The sequence below is a fragment of the Castanea sativa genome, chromosome 3 (genome assembly GCF_040712315.1).
Source record: "Castanea sativa cultivar Marrone di Chiusa Pesio chromosome 3, ASM4071231v1".
NCBI classification, from domain to species: Eukaryota; Viridiplantae; Streptophyta; class Magnoliopsida; order Fagales; family Fagaceae; genus Castanea; species Castanea sativa.
The window spans coordinates 7,883,500-7,910,840 of record NC_134015.1 but is presented as its reverse complement, the minus strand read 5'-3'; the positions used below and the strand labels follow the sequence as shown (position 1 = coordinate 7,910,840).

General features: G+C 33.9%; 2 protein-coding genes across 4 annotated transcripts; one reads left to right on the top strand and one right to left on the bottom strand.

Moving 5' to 3' along the window:
* The first annotated feature begins 449 nt into the window (after positions 1-449).
* On the top strand, positions 450-12,949 carry LOC142627512 (E3 ubiquitin-protein ligase RFI2). The gene is made up of 6 exons (XM_075801391.1): positions 450-1,021; positions 5,442-5,614; positions 9,138-9,196; positions 11,009-11,034; positions 11,125-11,509; positions 11,873-12,949. Exons 1-6 carry the CDS (start codon positions 835-837, stop codon positions 12,348-12,350), a joined length of 1,308 nt encoding a protein of 435 aa, XP_075657506.1. The 5' UTR covers positions 450-834; the 3' UTR covers positions 12,351-12,949.
* Positions 12,950-19,372: 6,423 nt separating this feature from the next.
* On the bottom strand, positions 19,373-26,067 carry LOC142628151 (serine/arginine-rich splicing factor SR30-like). Of its 3 annotated transcripts, none has more exons than XR_012842995.1 (15): positions 25,917-26,058; positions 25,378-25,473; positions 23,725-23,790; positions 23,516-23,590; positions 23,291-23,399; positions 23,165-23,211; positions 23,003-23,060; positions 22,377-22,426; positions 22,166-22,222; positions 21,955-22,085; positions 21,801-21,854; positions 20,797-20,892; positions 20,209-20,700; positions 20,011-20,079; positions 19,373-19,616 (listed from the first exon to the last, which is right to left on the bottom strand). XR_012842995.1 is itself a non-coding variant. In XM_075802162.1 (14 exons), exons 2-14 carry the CDS (start codon positions 25,462-25,464, stop codon positions 19,569-19,571), a joined length of 885 nt encoding a protein of 294 aa, XP_075658277.1. In that variant the 5' UTR covers positions 25,465-25,473; positions 25,917-26,067; the 3' UTR covers positions 19,373-19,568. The 3 variants fall into 3 exon arrangements, 1 of the variants encoding a protein (XP_075658277.1); XR_012842996.1 differs by having other exon boundaries at positions 20,209-20,242; XM_075802162.1 differs by lacking the exon at positions 20,797-20,892 and having other exon boundaries at positions 20,209-20,242; positions 25,917-26,067.
* Positions 26,068-27,341: the final 1,274 nt, after the last annotated feature.

The window sequence follows — 27,341 nt, the reverse complement described above, 5'->3', positions numbered from 1 at the left end:
TAATAATAATAATACTACCCCTGAAAAATAAGGGCCTGGCAATAACACTAAAAAATTTGGACGGTGGTCTGACTTCTTCCTTTCAATTGGGGCAAAGATTTATAAATTTAGGCCTTGAATTTTGCACACCCACTTAAGCCCATAGACCTCAATTCCCAACCCGACCCGTAAATGTTACAGCCACCAAACATGACCCACCCGTGACCCGTTCTAACCAAAACATACCAAACCCAACGAGAAAATAAATAAAAAAACAAAATCATAGCTCAGACCAACAAAATTCTATAATTAAAAAACAAATATTAGTCACAAGGCAAACCACAACGTTAATCTCGTCAACTAAAATCCAACCGTACAAAACTCCCCCAAAACTCAATCCTGGCCGTCCATTATTACCACCACTTAGACAGCGGTTATTACAACCTCTCTAACCATAATCCAACCCACTCCTTCCTAATCCAACGGTCCAACTTCTCTCTCTCTCTCTCTCTCTCTCTTACACACAGAAAACACAAAAACAGAGAGCTAGAGAGAAAAAGCAAAGAAAACACACAGAAAACACAAAGCGAAGAGAGAGAGAGAGAGAGATTGAGAGGTTTTTTAAAAATCAAAACCCGAACCGTTCTCTGCTATTGTCTGATATTCATCGAAGATTTCTCATACGACGTCGTTTTTTTTTTGTATCTTCTTTCAGACCAAAAAAGAAAAAGCGGTTTGGCTTCTAAAACGGTGGCGTTTTGTTTGTTTTTGATTTTAGGGTTCTGAAGCAAAAAAAAAAGGATTTGCGTGTGGATTTTGTTTGTGTTGTTGTTTTTTTTTTATTATATAAAATTTATGGGACTAGGAAACGACGACGTTTCGTTGGTCGACGATGAAGGTGGTACTGATAGTAGTGTTGGTGGTAATGGAGGCAAAAAAGGTTTCGGTGGCTCCGTCTCGTGCTCGATTTGCCTCGAGGTTGTGGCCGATAATGGCGACAGATCTTGGGCCAAGCTTCAATGTGGCCATCAATTCCATCTCGGTGAGTCACGAATTTTTTATACAGTTTTCTTTTTTTTTTTCGAAAATTTCGATTTCGATTTCGAATTTTTGTTGATTGTGTTTTTTTTGTGAGATCTGGGTGTGATTTGGGGGTTTGGGAAAGAATTGAACTTTAATTTGTACCTTTTTAGCTGAGATCAGTTGGGGGTGTTTAGCTCTTTTGATTGAGCTAAAATTGGGGTATGCAAGTTGGATTAGTAGGAGGCTATTGGTTGAGTTATATATTTAGTGGTCAGATCTTTAATTTGAGAAGTATGTGGTTAATTTTGAAAATTTTGATCTATTCTAGTTTCATTTTAGGGATTAGGATTTTTTTTTTTTACTATTTGGTATGAAGAGGGATCATTTTTTTTTATAGTGAAGATTTAGGTGCCAATGAGTTGTTGTAGTTGATTTTCGAAACTTTGATCTATTCTAGTTTTTATTGCGGGATTCGCGTTTTCTCTATTTGTTATGGAGAGGATTCAATTTTGGAGTGAAGATTTTGGTCCCAATGACTAAGGTGGAAGGTGAGGTTGTGGATTGAATACTTAATCGGCTCATTGGGTATGCGTGTAACCTACCAATGAAAAAACCATTTGCAGCTTTAGATTTATGAGAGCGTAAATTTTCAATATGAAATGGACCTTCTCAGTGAAAAAGGTTTATTTCTTCAACTCATTACAAGGTAATTGATAAAACCATTATTGCTGTCCGTTATTCGCATGATCTATTTAACGAGCTATGTGAATTGTTTAAATAATCCATGTGGATGGTTTTATGAGTTGCCATGTAATGGGTTGGAAGGGATTCCTCCAAACCAGTTTGGAGGAGAACTGTGTCCTATGTAGTGATTAGATCTTTAATTGGTGAAGCGTGTAGTTGATTTTCAAGAATTTGATCTATTCTAGTTTTATTGAAGGATTAGGATTGTCTCCATTTGCAATGAGGAGGGATCATTTTATAGTGGAGATTTAATTTTCCATGAATTTAAAGGTATATAGAGAGTGTTGTTATTCAAAATCAGGTGGTATTCTTATTCGGTGGAAATGAGATTTTATATGACATCACACCATGCACAAATTTAGATGACAATAGTTGTAGCTCAAATGGTACCTCCTTTCCTTGAAAGAGTAAGGTGGAAGGTTGAGGTTGTGGGTTGAAAAACTGTCTTACCTATAAAAAAGTGTATACACATTTAGATTCGTGAGAAAGTTAATTTTCACCGTGAAATGGGCCTTTTGGCTTCTCCATTTCAAAGCAAATGGGGAGGATTTTGATCTCTTGTTTGAAGTGGTGGATGGGTAATCATTTGTAATGGATTTTGCATTGTTTAAAATGTGAAGATTTTGTTTAGGTAATGTATGTAGTGGTTAGATCTTTAGTTGGGGAAAAAATAAAATAAGAAGAAGAAGATGGGTGGATTACCGTTTTGGGGAGAAAAGAACCAAGAAATAAAGAAAACAAAAAATAGAAAAGGAAAAAAGAAGAAGAAGAAGAATAATTAGGGGGTTGTGGGGTTCAGGACATGTTACAGCCACACAATAAAGAGAGAAGAAGTGGGGTGTTGGTTCTTACAAGAGAAGAAAGGAACGGGTGTTATTGGGTTCCAGGTTGCACATTAAAATATTGAGAGAGAGAGAGAGAGAGAGAGAGAGAGAGGAAGAAGATGTAAAATATTTATTAAAAAAAAAAAAAGAGTTCCAAAGGAAGTAGATAAAGGTGAGGGGAGAGGACATAGAGAAATAGGCCTGGTAAAGGCAAAAAGAAGATATTTGTCTTCGTTGCTTGGTGAAAACATGAGAGCTGTGTTGGACTGTGGAATGATTGCAGTCCCAAATTGGTCTTATAGAATTTGTAAAGTTGGATGGATTGGGTTTTAAGTGTATACTGTATAGCAACATACCATAACACTGAATTCTATATATTCAATGGTTTATAACTTTATATCAATAATGTTAAGATCTTATGGCTACAGTTTAGTTTAGTTTTTTTTTTTTTTGAAAAAAAAAAAAAGTGCGTTTTGAGCTAGCGCTTTAGAGGCGAAAAACGCTGGAGCCTTGATGCTTTGCACTTTAAGGCCTCATTTGGGAGGAGGGAATGAAATAGAATGGAAAGGAATGAAAAAAATAATTTTAGAATATTCTTTCATTTTCTTGTTTTGGAGTATTAATGGAGGGAATGGAAAGTCCATTCTCTTATTTGGGAGTTTAAGTGGGAGGGAATGGAATGGATAAGAGGGAACGGAATGGATAAGAGGGAACACTCATTCCTCTCTATTCCCTTAAAATCTCAAATTTTCATTCCCCTTGAAATTGGGAAGAATGGGAAGGAATGAAATTTGATTTAATGAATTTTTTACTAAAACTCCCAGAATACCCCTATATATTCAACTCCTTATTTTAAAATAGGGGTCTAATAGTAATATTGTCATAAAATAATTCCATTCCATTTCCTCCATGTTACTCCTAAACAAGATTACTTATATTCCATTCATTTTCATTCATTTCCATTTATTTATTTTAAAACATCCAATCAAGGTTACTTAATTCCATTTCATTTCATTCTTTTCCATTTCTTTCCCTTACTTGAATCTACTCAATTCCGTTTCATTTCATTCCTTTCCATTCTCTTCCCTTATGAACTCCCAAACGAAGCCTAAACATGCCTTTAGCAACACTGTGTATGAGTGAGGTGGAAGGTGAGGTTTTTTGGGTTCAAGACCCATCAAGCATGTGTGTTTAACTTACTTATCAAAAAAAAAAAACATGTGCACCTAGATATATGAGAAATTAAATTTTCATTGATTTGGACCTTCTCCATCTCAAGGAAAATGGAGTATTCTGATTCCTTGTTTTGGGTGGTAGATGGGTTGTCATTTGGTAGTGGATTTTTCTTTTAACTTTTTTTCTTCCATTTTTTTTTTGTGTGGTAACTTTTGGGTTTTTATTAACTTATTGGTTTTTGAGGATCAGGAGAAGAAGATAGATAGAAGATAAGTAATTTTGTGCTTTAAGTTAAGACCATATGAGGATTCTGATTCCTTGTTTTAGGTGGTAGATGGGTTGTCATTTTGTAGTGGATTTTTCGTTTTAATTTTTTTTTTTCTTCCATTTTTTTGTGGTAACTTTTGGGTTTCTATTAAATTATTGGTTTTTGAGGATCAGGAAAAGAAGATAGATAGAAGATAAGTAATTTTGTAGTTTAAGTTAAGACCATATGAGGGTGTTGTTGGATTTGTAATTATTAGTATGATTTGATTTTAATTTTAATTTTTTATAAGTAGTTATGATTTGACATTGGAAATTGACTATTGTGACATGGTGGGTGTGTTGCAAATGATTTGGTGTTGGAGGTTAGAAGAATAAGCTCCCTATTTGTTAGAAGTTTGCAAAAATATGATTCTTATGCTAAGTGCTAAGACAAAAATAATCCCCCCCCCCCCCAAAAAAAAGTATATATATATATATTTATTTATTAATATTATAAGGGCAATCCATCAAAGATCTCCACTTTTGAAGAATTTACATGCACTTGTAAAAAGTTCTCTCTCCAATTTTAAATAAACTACAAAAATATTGTACAAAGCCAGCTACCTTGTTTTCAAAACAAGGTTATGATTTTCAAATTTTATGTACTCAACAACACTCTGAATATTACTTACTTCTGGAGCAGGGGCATGCTATTCCTCTGTTTTCTTCCAGGAAGGGTAGCCTCAGTTATTAAAAAAAAAAAAAGAAAAAGGAAGGGTAGCCTCAGTTTATCTATATGAGGGAGTATATAAACCTTATATTGTCAATCTTAAATTTTTTTTTTTTTTTACATTGGGATGGTAATAATGCAGGCTCCTGTTCTTATGATAGTTGTTGCAATGTGTTGTTGCATCTATTCACCATTACGTGCAGAATACTTAGAATCAATTCCAGCACACTAACTCGTATATTTATTTATTAAAAAGTAAAATTTTGTGTGGTGCACTGGCACATCTTGTGCAGTGCACCTTGCTTGGTTCAAAACGTCTGATGGCTCTTCTTAAACCATGCTAACTGGAATGAACATGGAGTATGTTCTTTATTGGTGCATTTCTCCATCTAGAAAATGCTTGCAACTTCCAATTTCTCTTTTTTATATTATAAATTAATTGATGCAAACTTATTATGCATTTTCTTTCTTGATGCTCTTCTCAATCTAGCACTTGCTTTCGATTTCCAAATCCCTCCTTTATATTATAAATTAATCAAACACACTTCTTTGAAGGATCTCAATATAGTGATACTTTAATTATATATCGGTATTACTTGTGTTTTGTTTTGTTTGATAATTGCCTTTTGTTGACTGCATATTTCTAGTAAGCGGTAAGTATTACTTGTATGTTTCCCTTTTCTTGTGCTAATGACTATTCTGTGATGATTCTTTTTCAGATTGCATCGGTTCAGCATTTAATATAAAAGGTGCAATGCAGTGCCCTAATTGTCGGAAGATTGAGAAAGGCCAATGGCTTTATGCTAATGGCTGTCGTACTTTTCCGGAATTAAATATGGATGACTGGGCCACCCATGATGAAGATCTTTATGATCTTAGCTACTCAGAAATGGTAAAGAGAACAAATTTCCATTACACATCATCCTGCAGCATATAATTCTGATCCTTTTTTTAATACTAATGTTTTTGTTGTCACCATTTCTTATAAACGATTATGCCTCTATCTGCAGTTCACTTATGCATGTCCATTGTGTGTCATTTACTTTTCAATTCTTTTTAGCACCCTTTGTATGTGGAATTTTTTATTTTAAAAATTAACTAACAATATATTTTTTGATAAATAAAAATTAACTAACAATATTGGAACTTGCAAGAGGTAAAACTTAGGTACAATAACTTAGATGCAGTATAAGGTACAATATATTAGGTTCTCCAATTACATTTAAACACATGAATGTATTGAATTTAATTGTCCTTAAAAAAGAAAACATTGTTTGTGTTTCATTGATCATTACAACCATGTGTTTAAATTTAATTGGTGAACATAATGTAGTGCACCTAAGGAATTGTACCTAAGTTTTGCATATTAGAAGAGTGCAAAAAAGGATGCACCACATTGTTTGTGAAGGTTTTTAGAAGAAAAGGAAATAATATCCTTAGGGCAATCCCAACTAGAATTTCCTTGTCAAAACTTTAGCGTGAGAGGAAGTGAGCCTTTTCACAATGAAGCAGTAGATGTTCAATCTTTTCATTTGTTTCAAACACAATGAGGAAACATGAAAAGAACCAGTCGTGCTAGTCATTGTATTAGCTTTCTATGGGTCACATTTCAAACTAATGGTTTAATGTTAGTTGGGACATTTAACAAGTATATCGAAGATCGAATCACTACAACAACCACAAAGCCTTAGTCTCAAATTTTTTGGGGTCAGCTATGGATCCTCAACAAATTTGTTGGTGTTGACCACGTGTATTATTTTCCTTTATTGTATCTTATTTGAAGTCATAGTCTCTATTACTTTATTAACTATCATGTCCTTTTTAACTACTTCTACTAATGTTATTTTGGTCTTCCTCTACCTTTTCCCATTTCCTCAACTTGAATCAACTCTCTTTCTTACCAGTGCATTAACGCTCTCCTCTAAACGTAACTCCTTGAAGAATTGAAGACAAAAAGAACTTAATTGTTTAAATATCAGAAATTTTTGAAGAAAGAACAAGATGTTTCTTGGGTGACTATTTTTTTCTGATATATATAATCTTATTACTTATCAAAAAAAAAAGAAAAAAAAAAGAAAAAGAAAAGATGTTTCTTTGGACTGATCCTTTTGTTCAGGGAGGAATAGGCTCTCACCATATTTTAGCATGGACGGAACCATCTCAAGGAACTTTCCTTTCTTTTTATTAATAGGAGCCACCCCTCTCTTTAAACAGATTTCCTCATTTCTAGTCCTATCTTTCTGTGTAGACAGTGAGTAGATTTGGAAAGAAAAACATGAAAATTTAGCATGATAGAATTACCACAATGGTGATAGAGACAATTCTTTCATTGGTCAAGGAGGAAGACACAAAATATTATTATCAAGAAGGTCAAGAGATGAAGCAAAATGCAGTCTTAAATCTTAAGGTTCATCGGAAGTTAGGAGGGAAATAAAATAGAATCATTAGCAGAAAGCTGTAGTTTGTAAATTTGGAAATCAGTTGTGCTTAAATTTAATTTAGATTCTACACTTTATATCTCCGCTGAAATGGTAGCAATGAAGATTTGATTTTTTTTTTCCTTTTTAATATATAATTCTAGCTTGCATTTTTTAGATGTTAATTTTGTATTCTTTTATTTTCTCTTTCCTTGTGGGTGTTCCTATGCAGAGGAGAGTGATTAATGTACCAGTAACGAAAAAGTTTGTTGATTCAAGTCAAGGAAACGAAAAAAGGTAGAGGAAGACCTAAAATAACATTAGTATAAGTGGTTGAAAATTACATGTAAATTAAGGAGGTAACAGAGAGTATGCTTTTAGATAGGATAGATTAGCAAAAAAGAAATATATATAGCCGACCTTGATCTGTTTGTTAAGGATTCATAGCTGACCTTAAACTTTTGGGCCTACAGCTTGGTTGTTCTTGTTGTGGGTGTTCCTGTGTCTTCTGCCCTTGTACCATGGCTGCACCCTTTATGCTCTTTTAATTAAATTACAACTATCTATCATTTTTTATTATACCAGTGTAATAATTTTATTCAGGGGAGGAGATGGTTTGAAATTGACTACTAAATAATTACAAATCTCATGCTCATAATATCTTAAAAATCTAAAAAAGATGAGAGCATGCTGCCAAAAACAGTCATCCACTCGTAGGGACTGCAACATCAACTGCTTAATTACATGATTAGACTTAACACCATAAAAAATTCTAATATTTCTCTCTCCAAGTGATCCACACCACAGATGAGGGAATAGCCTTCCAAACGTTAAGTTTCTATGGAGATGGAATTTTCCTTGCCAGCATTCATACAACTGAATCTGAACACTATTTTTGTCATTACCCAAAAACCCCAAAGAGAGTAAACACATTTGATCATGTTCCTTGCTACTGAACAATGCAGAAGTAGTTGATCTCCAAACTCCTTGTTACTCTTGCATTTGCAATTCCAGTCAATAATCATAGTTCGATGCTTTTGAAGGTACACTGTAAATATTTTACCCTATGCAGCTGTCCAAACACCCCCCCCCCCCCCCAAAAAAAAAAAAAACACTTATGACTCTATGAGTCACCTTTGCAGTCCATAGACTCCTGGGAAATTAGCTTCTATAGATCCTCTGATATAGAATATCATAGTACAAGTGGACTTCAATATTTTCTCCTTTTTATTTTTATTTTTTATGAGAGAACATTTTTCACCCTTAGTAGAAGTATTTTTGGAACATTTCAAGGAGAACTATGATACAAAAATTTTTTGGCATCCCAATTTTTAAAGTGAGCTTTATGAATGCTGATGATACTGGATGCTGATTTAAGCTTCCAGGAGAATTGACAAATCCTTCATATCCCAATTTCTAAAATGCTGATGCATGGTCCTTTACAAGTCTTGATGGAGGATGCAACTGAGCAGCCAAGTAAATGATCCTTTCTCTCGTCCTTCAATCAGGACTCATGATTCATGAAAGTCAGTTTAGTGTCCTTTATACAGTCTTCGTAATTCTTAGGCTAATTCATGCATAATTCTTCTTCTGTGAAGTTGGACACTTAGAAAATATTTTCCATTAGCAGGTTTAAAAGCTGTTTAGAATCTGCAATGTCCTCCAGGAGGTAGTTATTTATTCCAATATATTATATTTCTCCTGAAATTATTCAAGAGACTGCTAATGATGCAACCATGGCCAGATTGGAAATTAAAATCAACATCTTAGATAATGGTGTTTGATGGATTATATTTTAGATAACTTTGGATATATTTCAACATGCAACTTTTTCTTGATTCCATTCTTAGCACCATGACATTTTTGACTGGTCATTAATGAAGTAAAGCTCTTCTGTATGGGGATAATAGATGTAGAGATAGATGTACCAGAAGTATTCTTTCATTCTATTATGCTTTCCAATTGTGTTTCATTTGGTTTTCTAAATGCTTTTTGCAGTCGTTCGGGATTCACTGGTGTCCATTTGGTAGCTTAGCGCGTCTTCCTTCATCATTTGAGTAAGCATGATCCCATAATTAGAGCTTTTATATGAGTTGTTTTGTTCTTCAATATATATGCTGAAATTCTGATTGTCTCCACCTGCTCCTATTAGAATGTCTGCTTGCATCGCATGAATATGACTGCTTTTACAATTGAAAACTCCTCAGAGAAAGATAAAGGTGCAAAGCATATGAGGAAATAGTTTCACAATCTGGTGGAGTACCAATAAAAAAAAAATCTGGTGTAAGGATAAAGGACAAGGAAGATGTGCAATCTCTATCAATACATTATGATAAAAGGGTGTTTGTCTATCGGCAAATATTCCTAAACTGTCCCTTTTGCCTATGTTTTGATAGTGATTTTTCACCACTTCCTCTGTTTCAAATATCCATTGGTGGCTTGGGAAAATGTTTGTTTACCGCGTGAGTTGGGGGGTTTGGGAATTCGGAATTTGGTGTATTTTAATCAGGCCCTATTAGAGAAATGGCTTTTGAGGTATGGCCATGAAATCACTCATCTATGGTGGAGGGTCATAGCCATGAAAATATGGAGAGGGGAAAGGGGGTTGGTGCACTAGAGTTTGAGAAGGGCTCATGGTTGTGGTTTACGATGGAGTATTAGTGTAGGGTGGGAAAGTTTTGCTAAGCATTTGTCTTTTGTGGTGGGGGATGGTTCTCGTATTCTTTTTTGGCATGATAAATGGATTGGGGATATTCCTCTTAAAATTCTTTATACCCAATTATTTTTGTGTTCAGCCAATAAAGAAGCTTATGTTTCTGAAGTGTTAAGCCCTTTTGTGGGTGATAATGACAGTGTGGAGTTTAAGATTTTTTAGGGAATTCAATGATTGGGAGTTAGCGGCTTCATATTCCCTTTCATTTCATCCAAACCCGGGTTCCTAGGAGTGATGGGTGTGACAGGCTTTGTTGGGGTCTTAATGGAAGTGGGAAGTTTGACGTTCAGTCTTTTTATCATAAGATTCAAAATGTAGCTCTTTCCATTTTCCCTTGGAAGGGCATGTAGAAAGTAAAGGTTCCTAAAAGGGTGGCATTTTTTATGTGGACAGCAACTCATGGTCAGATTTTAACCTTGGATAATCTTATGCTTTGTGGTCGCCTTTTGGCGAATCGTTGTTGTATGTGCTGTTGTAATGCGGAATCTGTGGAGCACCTGTTACTTTTTTGTTTGATAGCTCATTCTTTGTGGACGTATATGCTTCGGTTGTTTGAGATTGATTGGATCATGCCAGGTTCAATTGTGGACTTATTATTTTGTTGCTACCATTGCCTTGGGAAGCATAGCTCCGATATTTGGAATTTGGTTTCAGACTGTTTAATGTGAACTATTTGGACTGCACGAAATCGGCGTTCTTTTGAGGATAAGGGGAAAACTATGGTTCAGTTATTAGATTTATGCCATCGGACCCTCTTTGATTGGTCTCGATGTTGGGGTCTCTCGGATTGATTTAACCTTATGAATTTCCTTTCGTCTATTAGAATATCTTAGTGGCTGCTTTGTGTCTTTTTGTTCACTACCGTGAACTCTTTGTATTTTCATGCTATTCCTTTATTAATAATATTATCTTCTTTCTTATCAAAAAAGATTAAATGTAAAGTTTTGAAATTGTTTAAATGTAAAGTCTTGAGCTGAAGAATTGCTACATTTTTTATTTAGCAAGAAAAGCTGTTTGTTGTGTGGTTTCTTATAGATTCTGTCGAATTAGTTTTTTTTCCCTGACTTGGTTTCTCTTCTTGTATTTGGTGGCATTTCTTCTTTTCTTATTGTTAATTCTCCTCCTTTTTTTCATTTTTTTTTACCATTTGTTTCAGGGAAGGGGAATTTTCGTCAAGTGCATGTAAGATTTTGCCCCCCTTCTTTGCCACAGTTATGTTTAACGTTTATATCTAGAAGAGCATATTGACTGAATGATGATGTCATCATGTAGATCATGATCTACTGGGGCAACATGCTATCTTTGCCGAACATACAGCTGTTTCATCTACGCATCCATGCCCATATATTGCTTACTTTGGACCAATCCATCCCTCATCCTCAAATTCCAATGGTAATGTTTCAGAAGCTTCTAGCTTAAATAATCACTGGGGCCCATCAGTACCTAGTGAGATGCCGACTTCCTATGCTTTTCCTGCCATGGATCCTCATTATCACGGCTGGGAGCACCATTCCTCTTCCTTCCCTACGTCCAGCAGCCGTATTGCTGCACCTGAACAGCCTTCTGTTCTGCCTGGCACTCAAAGGTCGGCAAGGACCAGCTCTGATATACCAAGATCAGGATCTTTTATGCATCCATCATTCCTTGTTGGTCACAGGTATGCATCAATCAATTTGGCAAATGCTGTTGATAGCATACTATCTTCAGTAATTACCTTCTATGTGTCGCAGTGTCAACTTATCAAATGTCACTTATACCAATATATATGTGTGTGTGTGTGTATTAAATGTGGCATGTTTGTTACAGCTCATTTACTATGGTAAGTGAATTAAATTTTTTTTTTCTTTCCTTCTGGTCAAAAGTTGTTTAGAAACTTAATGAATGGCATCAATGATGGATTGCCTGAGATTCTTATCTATGGCAGCTTAGCAAGCATCAGTCAAATAACATATATGGTTGAAAACAGTAAAGAAATTAAAATAATTACTTCATTGACAGTGGAGACACTTCTTTTCTGCAGTTCTGGTGGTAGACCAGGGAGTTCAGTGGGTTCTTCAATGATTCCTCCTTACCCTGGCAGTAATGCTCGAGCCCGTGATAGAGTCCAAGCTCTCCAGGCATACTATCAGCAACAGCAGCCAGGCAATTCAACATCCATGCGCACACCCATCATACCTGGAAGCCGAAGATCCAGCAATCATAGAGGCATGCCTCAAGTAGGACCAGTGGCCTCTTCATCTGACCAAACTGGTGCCTTTTATATTGTCCCACCAGGTTCATCAGGTCGTAACTATCAAGAAGCAGAAAATCCTCTGTCAAGTCGGTACCAATCGTGGGAAAGAGATCACTTGCCGTCATTCTCATTGAACCAGGTTGACAGAGAGTCAGGTTGGGGGTCATATCACCAAGCTGCTAGTGGGTCAGATTCCAGTATCAGATCCAGCAGCTTCCGTCAAAGGCATGGATCCGAGAGGACATCTGCACAAAATCGGTCATAAATTTTATTCCTTATCCTTTTCCGGTGAAGCAAACTACCACTACTATGCTGAAACCAAAAATTATGTATGCTTGAGAAAAATGATATATCATGCTTGGAATCTGTCAGATCCTGGCAGATTCAAAAACAAAAACGAAAAAAAAAAAAAAAAAAAACTGGAGTGGCCCCCATAAAACACGAGCTTTTTGGCCGGCCACATGGTGGTGTGATGGACTATGGCTTCCTCTAGTTTCTTTGCCTTTTGAGGATATAAAATAACATGCCAGGTGGAAACAATAGGATTTGGGCATCTTGCCATTTTCATATCAACTTGAGTGACCCACAATCTTAGACTCTTGAGAAGCCCCGTGGTATATTGGACCAACTGCGCTTCAGGGTTAGTGTTTAGTGGGTCTTTGTCTATTTATGTCCAAAAACATTCCCTTCTCTCCTTTGCAAACGCTTGTGGATTTTTATGAGCAAAGGAAACTTGTATAAAAATCAGTTTGTGCTCAAACAATATATGGGATATCCATTAATTGGCCCAACTTTGTATTGGTGTTGGTCTTATAAAATGAGCTTTTACATTAGCATATTATGCTAAAGAGTAGAATATTAAAACTGTGGGAGGGAGGACCCATATCATGTGCAAGTTATGGGCACATCTCCAATCTGCTTGTTCTCGGATTTTTAAGCCCCTTATTTGGGCTTGTCTACCAAAAAATTGGAATTTTGTCCCAGATTCTGCCCACAAAGTTGTGCGAGGACTGTTAGTTTTTTTTTTTTGTCAAAAGAGTAGGGGGAGCCCTCCCTTCCAATTTTTACTGGTTTTTGTTTTTGAATTTTATACCCAGAGAATTAGGGGATTTATCATATTAGTCTTTGGGCTCCATGCATTGGATTTGTAACATTTGTGCTTGTGATTTAAAAACAGGCTTTGACAAATTCATAGAATGGCATGTGTCCCATACTTAATTCATGACAATTGCCTCAATTATCATGACCAAAACCTAATATTGTGATATCAATCACATCTTAAAGCAGTGGGTAACAGTTAGGGGTGTGCATTCAATTCACAAAGACACAGATTCAGCTCAACCTAACTTGACATTTTGGATTGATTTTTCATGGAGTGACTAATGAGTTAGGTTGAGTCTAAAATTTTTTATGAAGCTCTGGGTTGATTGAGTTTGGATTGGTAAATTTTTAATCCAAATAACTTGAACCCACCTATATTATTAATAATTTGAATATATATTTTCTAGAAATATATAAATTTGTTTGTTTGATATGTTTTGTTAGTTTAAATTTTAGTTTTAATAAAGTTGGAAAATCATTCACAATTGTTTAAATTGTAATCAACTATTGAATAATGAATTTGAAAAGTTGAATGATTAGAGACCTAATAAAATGACCACAACTCAATAGTCTGACCCAAATCGATCCTTCGGGTTGAGTTGCTTTTTAAAGCCATCATAGGGTTGGGTGGGATTTGGGTCTTGTGGGTTTTCTACTTAATATGGTTGTTATGTATATTTCAACTTTTTTTTTTTTTGCTAAATAAAGAAGGGGTCTCTAGTGTGAGCTCATTGACCTTACGCCATATGATGACAATGGGTAATACCATATGTACCACACGGGCCTTGTTGGGATTATCGCTTGAACTGCTCCTCTCTGAGTACTAGGACAAAAACTTTTATCATCAAACCACACCCATGTGTGGTGTTATATATATTTCAACTTAGACTTAGACTTAGACGTGTATTTGTTAATATCCTCAAATATACTTGTTTGGCCTTGCTTATGATAGCTCAACATATTTCTTCACATTTTTTTGTATATGCCTCTTGGTTTAAATTACCTACGCACGAGAATAATCTTTTTCTCATTTATTTGATCTTTATATATTGCAACACGTCTTCATGACATTGCTTGTCGTATCATTGACATCTTAATGTTGAGTATATTAACTTGGACATTGGCAAATTTATTTTCATTTAATCTTCATAAATATGTTTTTTTAGCCTTGCTAAACGTATTTCTTTATCTCACTTCCATATACCTTATAGCCTAATACATGCCCTTTCATTTATTTCATAGCTTTAAATTATTTACACATGAGAAAATTATTACTTTCATTAATTTATTATTTTTATCGCTCATTATATTAGTATGTTTTTGCTTAGAAGAAAATGCTATGGTAATAGCCAATGGACCCATTGGCTTGAGTACTGAATTCGACTACCCCAAAACATACCCTAGTCTAGCACCTGCTAGTTTATCAAATTACAACGCACCAAAAAAAGAAACCCCAAATAATTGGCAACCCATGTTTTCCTTTAGCTAAAGTCTACGTCAAAATAGATTTTTTTTTCTTTGTTATTGTTCTAGATTAACTTAATTAGATACCCACGCCATAAGGCCATGCTTCTAAATTGCTTTCAATTTTCAAGTGTGTCTCGCATGACCGTCGCTTTGAGGCATTAGTTAAAGTTTGATTTTGGAATAATGATATGGTACTTAAAAAAAAGAAAATTTAAAGCATACACCAAACTAAAGTGATATAGATATGATAATTTAACAAATTATGCTTTATCAATGGGATGACAAGAAAAAGAATGAAGTAGATTCGATGATAAAAAATACCTTACTCTATGTAATTTTCACGAAAGTAGTTTACGAAAAAACGTAATTTAACTCATCACCACTCATGTTGGGCAAAGTGGTACCTCCTCTTACCATGAGCGTTTGGGGTGTTCATAAGCTCACTAATATGAGCCCGCGGGGTAAGTTTAAGGTGGAGTTTAGGTATTAGGATTTAAATAAATTAAATAAAAACTCGTATCAAATCTTGCATTACCTACTACATTCTCACATGGGTGCCACTGCCACCCACTATATAAACACCATAGGTCCATATAACTTCTATATAAACCCACATATGCCTTTGAATCTTGAGGTTGATCAGTGCAGCTTTTACAGAGGTTTCAGTAGTTTGTTCATGACTGCTATCCTCTACAAGTTCAACCACTTTTGACTCGATTCATCAACACATCCCACTAGAGCTTCCTCAGTTTCGACAACCTCAACTTCAGCAATTGCAGCTTCACTTCCAATGTCCTTCCAACCCCCCCTTTTTTTTTTTTTTTTGAGAGAGAGAGAGAATGTAATGATTCATTAAAAAAATGGAAAAGCGAAAACATTAATTTATAATAGAAAATTAAAGGGAAACAAAATATAGGATGCAAGATGCAAAGATTGTCAATTGGAAATATCATTGACAGGTAGGTTAAAAGTAAGTGGAAGCCAGAGGAGGTTTTTCCAACTCTATCAGAAACAGTGTGTTGTGTATCTTTGACTGGGGCTTTTCATATTCTGTGGTGAATTCTTCATGAATTAGTTGTAATGCTGGGTAATTTGCTGTGTTGTAGAGGTTGAGCTGTTTTTTGCTAGCTCCACATAACTCATAACTGTGTTTTGCTATTCATTGTACATGTTTTTTGTTTGAAATAAAATATGCTCGTTCATCTTAAACAATAAATTACTTGTTATAAAGTTAATGTGTAATATTTGCATGATTCTTCTTGGTATAAAAATCCCTATTGGGATCAGTTAATGGATGCCCACAGGGTATTTATTAAAGGATTATTTTAGAAAAGTTTTAATACCATTTTCACGGGAATATAATAAGTTGTTATAAACATCAATTATTTTTTTTTCTTTTTTCATAAAAAGTATCTAAAAATATTTCTTAAACTAATTCTAGTTTAATTTTTTTAGGGCATACGTTAACTTTTCTCATTCATACTTTCTACTATATGCAACTTCTCGGAGATTACAAAAAAGGTAAGATGATTTCACATTTTGTAACAATCTATTTTATTTATTTATACCTTGATTATTGTTTATCATTAGGTCAAAACACCAGTTATTTTTTATGTAAGTGGGATTGAAACCTAGGTCCTTTATTCGAAAACATTAAACTTTACTAATCATCAAAAGAAAAAAAAAAAAAAATATATATATATATATATATATATATATATATATATATATATATATATAAACAAAGACCTCATGTTACAAAGTATGAGGTTGTGTCATGTGGTGCATTTTTTGAAGTTCTATTTATTTAGGGTTCTAAATCAACAAAGTTTGCATTTATATCAAATTATTAGTTCATTAAATTAGCCAATAAAGTAAATGTATATATTAATTATTTATCGTTGTGCCTTAATTATTTATATCAAATGAAATTATATGATTACTTTTATAAAAATCTATATAAGAAATAATTTTTAGTTGGAATAATAATAATAATAATAATAATAATAATAATAATAATAATAATAATAATAATAATAATAATAAAAAATTTAGAATATAACATTCTTACTCATGTTTAGTTGCTTTGACAACAATTGACACAAAAGTCATAAAAATTCAATATTTGTGAATTACATGTGTGTGTGTGTAATAGAATGAATATATTTATTTTGTTGTAGCATAATATAATTTTTCTAAGATTTATATGAGAAACAATTTTTTTTTTTTTTATGTGAGAAACAACTGAAACACTTTATCATACAACAATTGAAGCAATGTCCAACAGAAAGGGGAAAAAATTGTAACACAACTAAGAAATTAAAAATAAAAAAATAAAAATTGAAAGACATGCATTTTCTAGTGGGAATGAAACATGCTTATTCATATTAACCACTATATCATGCAGTTTTCAATTTGTGAATACATATATATATATATATAGTGTGATTTCTATATTGTTTATAAAATAACTAAAGATTACAATTTCTTGCAAGGAAATATAATCAAAAAAGAATTATATATTGATAGCTAGGGGATTTGAATCATAAATGTCTCTATTGGAAATTAAGATGCCAACTGTGTGGACCCGAGGACTCGAAGATCTAAAGACCCAAAGACATACTGGGAAGCGTAAGGAGTAGAGGAGAATAAAAGTCAAGGGCCCGAGGATGAAGTGAGATGGTCCGGAAAAGTACGAAAGATAGATTGGTGATGTATAGGGTATATTGCAAATATCTGGGTTGAGGTAGATAACTATGAACGTTGCATTGAATGTTCTGCACCAAGCTTTCTGGCCGCATTGAAAAGGGAGTACCAGCTTTATCCGTTGCATTAATGTGAAAATGACCTGAACAGTACAAAGCACAGAACCAAAACTTTTCTCCATTACCGACTACAAGGGAATGGACAAGTGTCAGTAAATGGGGTTGAGTAAATGAGAGGTGTATGGCTGAGATAGTAAGAGCAAGGGGTATAAATAAGAGAGGAGAGAAGCAAGGAAGGGGTATCAGAACGCCAAAAACTTTGTTGTTGATACCCTCTCTACAAATTCATTGTTTTTGGACCTTGAGTTATAAAACGCTGTTTTTGTTAGGCTTGTACGTGATTTTTGGTCCTTACTCCAACCAATTAAGCTACAAGATTCTTGGTAAACTTATTAAAATATTGAGAAAAAACTAATAATAAATTGTATCGCATATAGTGTAAAAATTTAGCCAGTTAAGCTAATTGAAGCCATGAATATTGTACCGATTTACCTTTAAAACATGATTTTATTCTTAAATATCTCAAAATAAAACAGAAAACCAAGCACCAATTAAAAAGAAGAGGGGTGTAAAGAGTGTACTTTTCATCTGGGCATTAAATAATTAATAATTAAATTAGTTTTGATGTTATCAATTTGATAACTTGTCACACCTCAGCAGGAGAAAAAAAAAAAAAAAATCTGTAATGACTCTCTCTTTTCTTCTTCTTCTTCTTTTTTTTTTTCTTTTCTTTTCATTCTCTATTCTGTTCAATTTATAAAATAACACAAAATCTTTAAAACCAATAATTGACTAGAAATACTTTTTTATATATAAAATAAAATTTTACTCTAACCTAATCTAAATGTATATGTGTGTGAAACTCCCTCCTAAAGATTTGAACCCCGGCCCTTGGCCTCCACACTTCACAAGCACTTATACTTGTGAAGTGATCATCGCACTAAAGGTGTGCGGTAGTACTTAGGTGCTATTCATTAGGTTCCCTTCTTAAGATTTTACCATGTGAATTTTTTCTTCTATTTCAAATCTTAAGAAAGGAACTTAGGAAACAACATGGATTTTTTCTTCTATTTCAAATCTTAAGAATAGAACTTAAAAAATACCACCTAAAGACTAAAATACTGTACTTAAGTTTTGTCAAGTATAATAAGAACCTAGAGCATATGCTCTATAATAATTATTCATTATAATTACTCTTTATCACTAATTTTTAGTAGTCACTATTAGATTCCGATCAGCCCTATAAATTAATTTTTTGTAAATCAAATTTGAAACATCTTATTCGAAAATAGCCTCTGCTCTGTAACTTTGCTCTGTGACTACAGTGACTAAAAACCTAAAAACACTCAACATGTATCAATATGTTATTATAGATGATTATACCGTCATAGTATTTGCAAGTCTTTTTTGTAAAATTTGCTTTATATAAAGATGATTAACTACAGATTTATCATTACTCTTCAATGAATTGTGTTTATGCAAGGATTACAAACTAATCCTAATCATAAGGCTCATAAACTGAAGTTGAATAATCAAAATATTCATTTAAATGTCAATAACATGATAAAATTAATCCATTCATTAAGAACTCTATAGCAAAACCGCCCTAAAAACTTTATCAAGGCATTTTGTGGATCAAGCTTTTTTTTGTGAGTTTAGCAGCCGAGTGATGACACACTAATAACACCAAATAGACCACTCGTGCATACAATTCGAATTGCAGCCTAAAATGAGGAGTGCTTAGAGCCTGAGAACCCGACCCGACCCACTCGGCCTACCAGGTCCGACCACATTCAAAAGGTGGGTCGGGCAAATCTCAGGTAAAATTTTTTTTAAATTACGGATTTCGGTTCGATGTCTCGTGGAACAAAATCTCAAGTTGAATGGGTTAACAACTAGTAAGATCAAACAACAATACAACAAAAAAAGAAATTGATCCAGCAGTACCAAGAAATTTTGGTAGAAAATGTTTGTTCTTAGTTGTGTTGATTATTCACTTAAGAAACATAACATGCACTACAAGACTACAAGACCGTCCAATAATATCCAAATCCAAATGTAATGTAGCTAGCTACATATACTTATATAGTCAGGTGTCCCCATGTCCCCGACATGAACATGCCGAGAGTAGAACTACTAAAAATTTGAGCTCAATCACGATCCCTGGAGTCAATAGATCGGCTTCGATCAGATCTCACCTGTGAACCAAAGTCATAAAACCAATAAAGCTCTAGTGAAAACAGGGCAGAAAGGGAAAAGGAAGGACAAGTAACCAATGCAAGGGCAAAGTCTAAACTTAGGTACCATTCACTAAGGGGAATTGTTCCTAAGTTTCAATTAAATTCAAACACATGGCTTCAATAAATAATACAGTGCAAAAGTGTTATCTTCCCTAAGGATAATAAAATTTAATCATGTGACTTATTAGCCAATGAAAACACGATCAAATTTAATTTGGGAAACTTAATGTCCAGCACCTAAGGAATTGTATTTAAGTTTTACCCTTGGTACAAAATGATATTGGCAACTTTTTTTCTATTCGAGTAGAAGAAAAAAAACAGCAAATAGAAAAACTAAGGAGAAAAATCATACAGAAGCCGATCGGGACCGTGATATACTTCTAACACTCCTGCTGGGACTGCGACTGTCACGACGACGAGGCTGCATCGTGGCAAATCAGTGGGAACAAAAAAAAACAACAAAAAAACAATCAGGAGTTAATAATGGCTTCAATTCATGTTTGTTTGCTGTTCTTAAAACTAAAGATAAAAGCCTTAAGATGTTACTTACAGAAGTAACTGGAGATCTGGATCTTGTTCGAGATCTGCACAAAAGTTCACAAACCACCCAATTTAATATCAACAACAATTTTGCAAAACCTTGATCCCAGAGCCTCAATCCCGGCTCCATTTAGGTTTACCATAATCAAAGGATGAAATAGAAGAGATGGAATATACCACAAATCTTTAGCAGCAACTAATATTAAAAGAACTCAACCCAATTTTCTCATGATCAAATCCTCTTAGTATATCACCTTTATCCAGCAGCACATGAGAACTTAAATGGACCAATAAAAGAAAGAAAAAACAAATACAGCACCATCATGGAAACCCTAGTTGGAAGGAGAACGACATCCACCCCAGAATCCTGACCGCAAGTTATAATAACGTTGAAGAAGTTTTGAATTGTCTACACCACAGAATTGTTGAGTGTACCAATAGCACTCAGTTCACAGGTAATCCAGCTTTTAAAGCGCAACCAATTTGTCAACAATGATCCAGTCTAGCACCCATTGGCAGACCATGCATATAATATATTAGTATTATTATTTTAGCATTGAGGTTTTTCCAGAGGTGCTCATCAACGAAACGGTATTACCTCAGCAACCAAAAGAGTTGCAGGCGTTAGAGTACCACATGCCATCAACATCAAGTTCCTAACATGCAGTCCCCAGGTCGCCGCAAAGATCCAGATCTAGCAAACACACAAGGCAACCCTCATAAACAAAGTATGATGACTGACCAATTTTGTAAACCTTTTCTTAAGAAACCACTTCCTCTTTGAAAAATAAAAAAGAATTTGTGTAGAAAAGTTCATGGAATCTCTGAAGGTTGTTAATTGTCTCAGGAAGAAAGCTTTTACAAAAACGTTGAAAAGAAAGTCAAAAATATCATCAAAATTTGAATGACCCATGAAAGATAGTACTGACTCTGATTTTGTGATACCAAAAAAAAGATTGCCAGTATGATGCTCATATTCTTGTTCTATGTTCAATAAATGAAAAATAAAAACTTAAGGAGGAAGAACCCTTGCTGCATAAAGAAAAGGTAGCAAGGAGAGAAAAAAAAAAAAAAAAGGTGGGGGGGCGGAGAGCAAGGGGAACTAGAAAAGAGCTTGCTAGCCGTAGAACCACTCTATGAAGAACACAAACTCCCCAAAGATTGAGCAATTCACCAATGCTTATTGTTATCCATTACCGCATAAGCCTTTGCTTTTAGATCAGCTAGATGAACATTCATTGGTAAATAACTATGGATGTCTGCAAAATCATCCAACTCAAATCCCAGAGAGAGTTATGAAGTTTACAGAGGAATTACCACCAAAATTTGAAGGAAAAAGGATGAGCCTGCCTCAGAAATATATCTAGCCAACCCCAATCAATTTCACTAAAACCTATATGAGTCGAGATTAAGAAGCAACCCCACACAAAAACCAGAAAACATCACATAAATAATTAATTTTTAGAAGCAATAAGGACTTAAATTGAATTCCTGTGCATAAGCCTTAGGCATGTAAATCAAGAATCATTTGATTAGATAAATTGAAATTGGAGTGCAGCCCCAAGAAAGCCCTGATGAGGAAGACAGAGAAACAAAACAGACCTTGAACCAGAGACTGATGGAGATGGACGTGAATATTTTCTCTTTGGAGATATGCTGCAAACAACATATAAAATCTCATTTCAAATCTTACTTCACAAAAACTATTTTACTAAAAAACCTATTTTACTTAACAAACCAAAAGTTAAAAGCTAACCTCCCACTCCTGCCACTATAGCTACGGCTGCGACTAGGGCTTCTCGACATGTAAGGACTTCTAGAGTAGCTCCGTCTTGAATCACGGCTGCGACTTCTAGAGTAACTCCGCCTCGAATCATACTCTCTCACCTAGACAAAGCATGTAGATAAGTAAAAGCAAAATGAATAAAGAAAACCAGAATTCAGTACATCAAGACACTGTGACATACCCGTACATAAGACCGAGAAAAAGCATTCCGAAATTCAGAATCATCAAGTTTTTTGAGCTACAAGGCAAGAGAAGAAGAGAACTCACAAAGGGAATAATGACGTTTCCTTTAAAAGGATTCTCAACTCAAATCCAGTTCCAGTTGAAAAGAAAAGTAGTGTATTTTAATAAAAAAAGGTTCCTATACAATTAATAATAGTTTAGTAACTTACAGCATACTTCATGTCATCATAGTGTGCGTAATCCACAATTCCTGTCATGCCTGCAAGGAGGGGAAAAAATAATTGAAAATGAGAACTTTTCCAATGCAATGGAAGAACTCTATATCCAAATGAAAACATATGATGGGATGAAGGCAATAAAATCTCTTTTTTCATCAATATGCCACACTACTTGGCCACTAACATTATAGATTCAGCCCATTCAGGACACTGCTATATCTGATAGACATCTAGAAGTCTAAAATAGAAAGGGACTTCTAATTTTAATTAAAAAATTACGTTTTATTAGTAGTCATTCAGAGGAGAACATTTAGCAAGGACAATAAAGCAATGAATACTGAAGCTACCCAATTTGCCAGATAATTTCCAATTTCCAAGTTAGTGCTGTGCTCACATCTAATCACCCATTATGTTTTAATCAGAATGATTATGCTCCAGATGGAATATCAGATCTCTTTATTCAGCTAGAACGTCTAATTCTTCGCTATGCTGAGAATAAACCAATCACAAATTGCTAATAGCATAAAATAGTTCTTTGACCACCCAGTTTTTGTATCTTTGTTCATACTCTTGTATAATAAGGAAAAGAAAGGGACAAAACAGTTAATCAAACTTACCACCACGGTCACGGAATACTTGAGAGAAAAGGACATCACCAGCTTGCCGCATGTGATCCTAATTATTGAATATACAGAAACATTACACATTAACAAACCCGTTTGTTGAATGTTTAGAAATTTACATTGGAAACATACATAATTAAATAGGTGCATGCTTACCTTTAGGTCTTGCCATGAAGCAGAAGGAGGTAATCCAGTGACTAGAACTGCATGATGGAGCCACATAATATCATTACAACACAACTTTGTATAACTGAAAAGAGATGTATTGAAGGCAACACATACCACGATAGTCAGAATGCTTGGGAGCAGCTCGGCTACTGCCACTACCACCATAACTGCCATGGTGATCTGCTGATGACGAATTTCCTCGCCCACCATGTGCAAGTTCAACCTTTAAATGCAAATAAAAAAATTCAAGAAAAAATATTGAAAAAGCAACAAAGAGAAATAGATAAACACAAATACTCAGAAGTAGAAGTAAACATAAATAGGCTGTGTGTCACTAACTCGTAAGCGATAACCATCAAAGTTGTACCCATCCCGGTAATAAATTGCATCTTCAGCATCACGAGAATCTTCATACTGCAAAATGACAGTTTTAATGAACTATATAAGCCCAAAGAAAAAGGTCCATTCAAAATAAATTAAATAGACATCCATAATTGAACATTAATGCAGCTTTGTAAATACCAGAAGTTTGTACAATTAGAACTGACCTCAATAAAAGCATAGCCTGGGGGTCTTGGTGGGAGCTTCAGATCAATGTCAACAACAGGCCCATACTGCATTTGGACATCAAAGACAAAAATACAGAATCAACAGCAAAAAACTCAATATAGCTTCAATAATCATAAGCCCTTCCTTTGCTTATCGTTGTAGATTGGATCCCAGTTCTAAACAAATAATCATATCATATAATTTGAGATAATCTATTGCATTTCCGAGAAGTATCAGAGTCCTACCTCCCCCCTCCCCCAAATTCTGGTTAAATTCTTAAGAAGTATCACATATTTATTGGGTTATCCAAGAAATATTGGAATCTGATACAAAGATGACTCTGTTATAAAAGTACACATTCTACCAAGCAAATAACAGGAAATCGTTGCCTACTAACAGTATATAAAAAATTCATGCTTACAGTAACCCTATGTCAATGTGGCTTCCACCACCAAAACTCTTCTCCCTCTAATGAATAAATAACTCTACACTTCCATACCACTGCATCTCAATGCAACCAACTGGATCGTAATTACAAACATGCACCCACAACCAATACATATTATGTATTAACACTAAGAATATCCTCAAAATAACTCATTGACTAAGGCAAATTCCTCAAAACTCAGTCTGCTTTTCTTTATATGTAACAATTCTGAACGAGAAAAGAAAAGTATATAAAAAAGAAACTATCAAAACCAAAGATTTTAACATCCTACAAAATGCTGAAAACACGGCCAAATAAAAAAGCATCTTAATGCAATTAAGTGAATCATTCAACAATGGTGCACCCACAACCAGCAGGTATTTGTGTTAACAATATGCTTTTTCTAATTTGTAAATTTACATGCACAACACACACACGCAATAGGTTTTAACCCAAGACCTAATCCTTCACCCTTTTTTATGGAGTGAGGAGATGCTGTATGAGATAGAACTCATTGGCTTTGTACTAAGAGGCAAGCATTGTAGTTCAACTGGCACTTCCTAATATTTCTAATGGAGACATCCAGATTCAAATCCCCCCACCCCATCAAAACTATTAAATTATCAAAAACAATATGCTCAAAGCAACACATTCACTATGAAAAATTCCACACACAAAAAATCAATCATTCTTCCGTTATAAGTAACAAATTTTACCGCAAAAAAGAAAAAGGTATGAAAAAAAAATCGAATTTTCACCCAAAAAAATAATCTCTTTGAATGTGCCAAATACTACCAACAAGTTTATCTTTCTTCTACTTAATTAAACGAACAGGGTAAACAGAATTTCAAACTTTCACCAATGACAGTCTAATCTATCAAAACGAAAACCTTTTTCAAGTCCTACCAAGCACCAAAAATTGTGGCTGGACACAAAAACAAACTAATGCAATCAACTGAGTCAATCTACAAAGGTACACACATGCCAATTATATTTCAAATTTGGCTTAGCAATTCTTTAAATACACCAAATTCCACAGAAAATGGTTTCTTTTTTACTTTTCTATTTAACAAATTTTACCCAAAAAAAAAAATTCAATTTTTCACTAAACACAATCTAATCTTTCAAACTAAATTACATCATATTGAACACCAAAAATGTGCTAACCCCACCAAAAAAAATTAAAAATTAAAGCACCAACTATATTTGTAAAAGAAAATAGTACCTTACAAAACAGATCTTCTACTTCTCTCAAACGAGTATCACCTGGGAGATTACCAACATAGATGGTACGGCTCGAACTGCTACTCATTTTTTTTCCCTAAAAGAAACAAAAACACAATTTCAAATTGATTCAAATCATCATTAACACAAAAAAAAAAAAAAAAAAAAAAACTTCACTAATACAAATATCACTATACAAAGTTGTAATTTGAAAAAAACAAAAATTACCCATTTAAGAAAAAGATGCAAAACTTAATCTTTTCCAGGAAAAAAAAAAATACCCATTTAAGAAAAAGATGCAAACTTTAATCTTTTTCCAGGAAAAAAAACAAAGACCCATTTGAAAGCTTAATTTATATAAATGATCCAAACACATGCATGGATTGTGGATCACTGAATAAATTTTATTTTAAAGAAACTGTGAATTAATAAAGAAATAAATCGAAATAATTACCAAACAGATTAAAACATGGGCTTAGAAAAATTAAACTTTAAGAAAAAAGAAATTTAAAAAAAAAAAAAAATATTATATATAATTACCTTGAAAGATTGAGAAGTGGGTCTCCTGGTTTTGGAAGATAATGGGAGCTTCTGGAAGAGTGTTTTTTTTTTTTTTTTTTGGGCTGAATGCTTCTGGAAGAGTGTTTGGGATAAACTATGAAGGCAGATATATAAATAGTGAAAACCGGAAGAGAGTGTTTTTTTTTTTTTTTAAATATATATATATATATAATATTATTAAAAATTATATAATATATGTTAAGATTTACCGTGCGAATGTACCGAATTGCCCTTACGTTACGTGTTTAAACCAACACCCTTTCGGCCTCTTCCTTCTTGCCACATGGTGATCTCGTGTTCTTTTCTTTTATTTATTTATTTATTTTTATTTGGAAAAAAAAAAAAGCTTGGTGTTCTTTTCTTGCCAATTACGCAAAGAGCAACGGGTAAAGTGAGTCTCTTGTCATTATATAAGATTTAAGTTTGATCATTTATCTATATATAAAAAAAAATAGTTAGTGTGTTAATTTGATAATTAAAAAGTTTATCATCTAAAGTTTATGTCATATATTGAAGCTTTCTTTAATTTTTTTTCTTTTAAAAAATAAGACACTTTTTATTCAAGCCGGGCTAAAATCACCAAACAAGTCAAGCGGGTCAATTGGGTTAGGGTCGAAAACAAGTCTTTTAAATAAGATGCAAGGGGTTGGGTAGATTGGGTTATGGGTTGACCCATAATTTTTTCGCATATTAAAAAATAAGAAAAATTAGCAAAAAAAAAAATACTAAATATAAAAAATAACATAATATTCAAAAATGAAAGTCAATTAACATATTGGTTCTTAATTTTACACCGCCCAAATTCCGTTAATGTAACATCACAACTATGTCAAATTATCTGACTTTTCAAGTGCTTGTGTTTTCGTTGCATGTAAAATAACAATAAAATTATATTACCTAGAAAGATAACTAAATTAAAAAAGAATAATAATAATAATATATTAAGTAAAGAAGAAGTAAATATTTAATATGAAGTGCACCTCAATCTACTCAACGTTAGTAATAAATCTAGCACCGAAAATCTTCATATTTGAAAATTGCTATATGCCATATAAATTTTCCCACACCATTTACACTTAGCCTTACATAACCCATCATCCTAAGAACGTTAATAAATAAAACAGGTCAAGTCACGAGTCATACGAGTTAACTTGCCCGACTCAGTAAAATAAATCAAGTCATGGGTCAACTCATTTTTACTCTAGATCAAAAATCTTGAGTTTAGGTTGAATTACTGAACTGAGTCCAATTTTGGCAAGTTTAGTATACGTCATGGATGTTCTGTGGAATTGACCCCATCTAGGCTTAAGTGGCTAAAAATGGATAAGAGATTCTAGCTGTCCTAAATGTACAAGAAAGAGGCTTGCTTCAAATGTAGCGCCATCAAAATTGACTTTGTAGAAG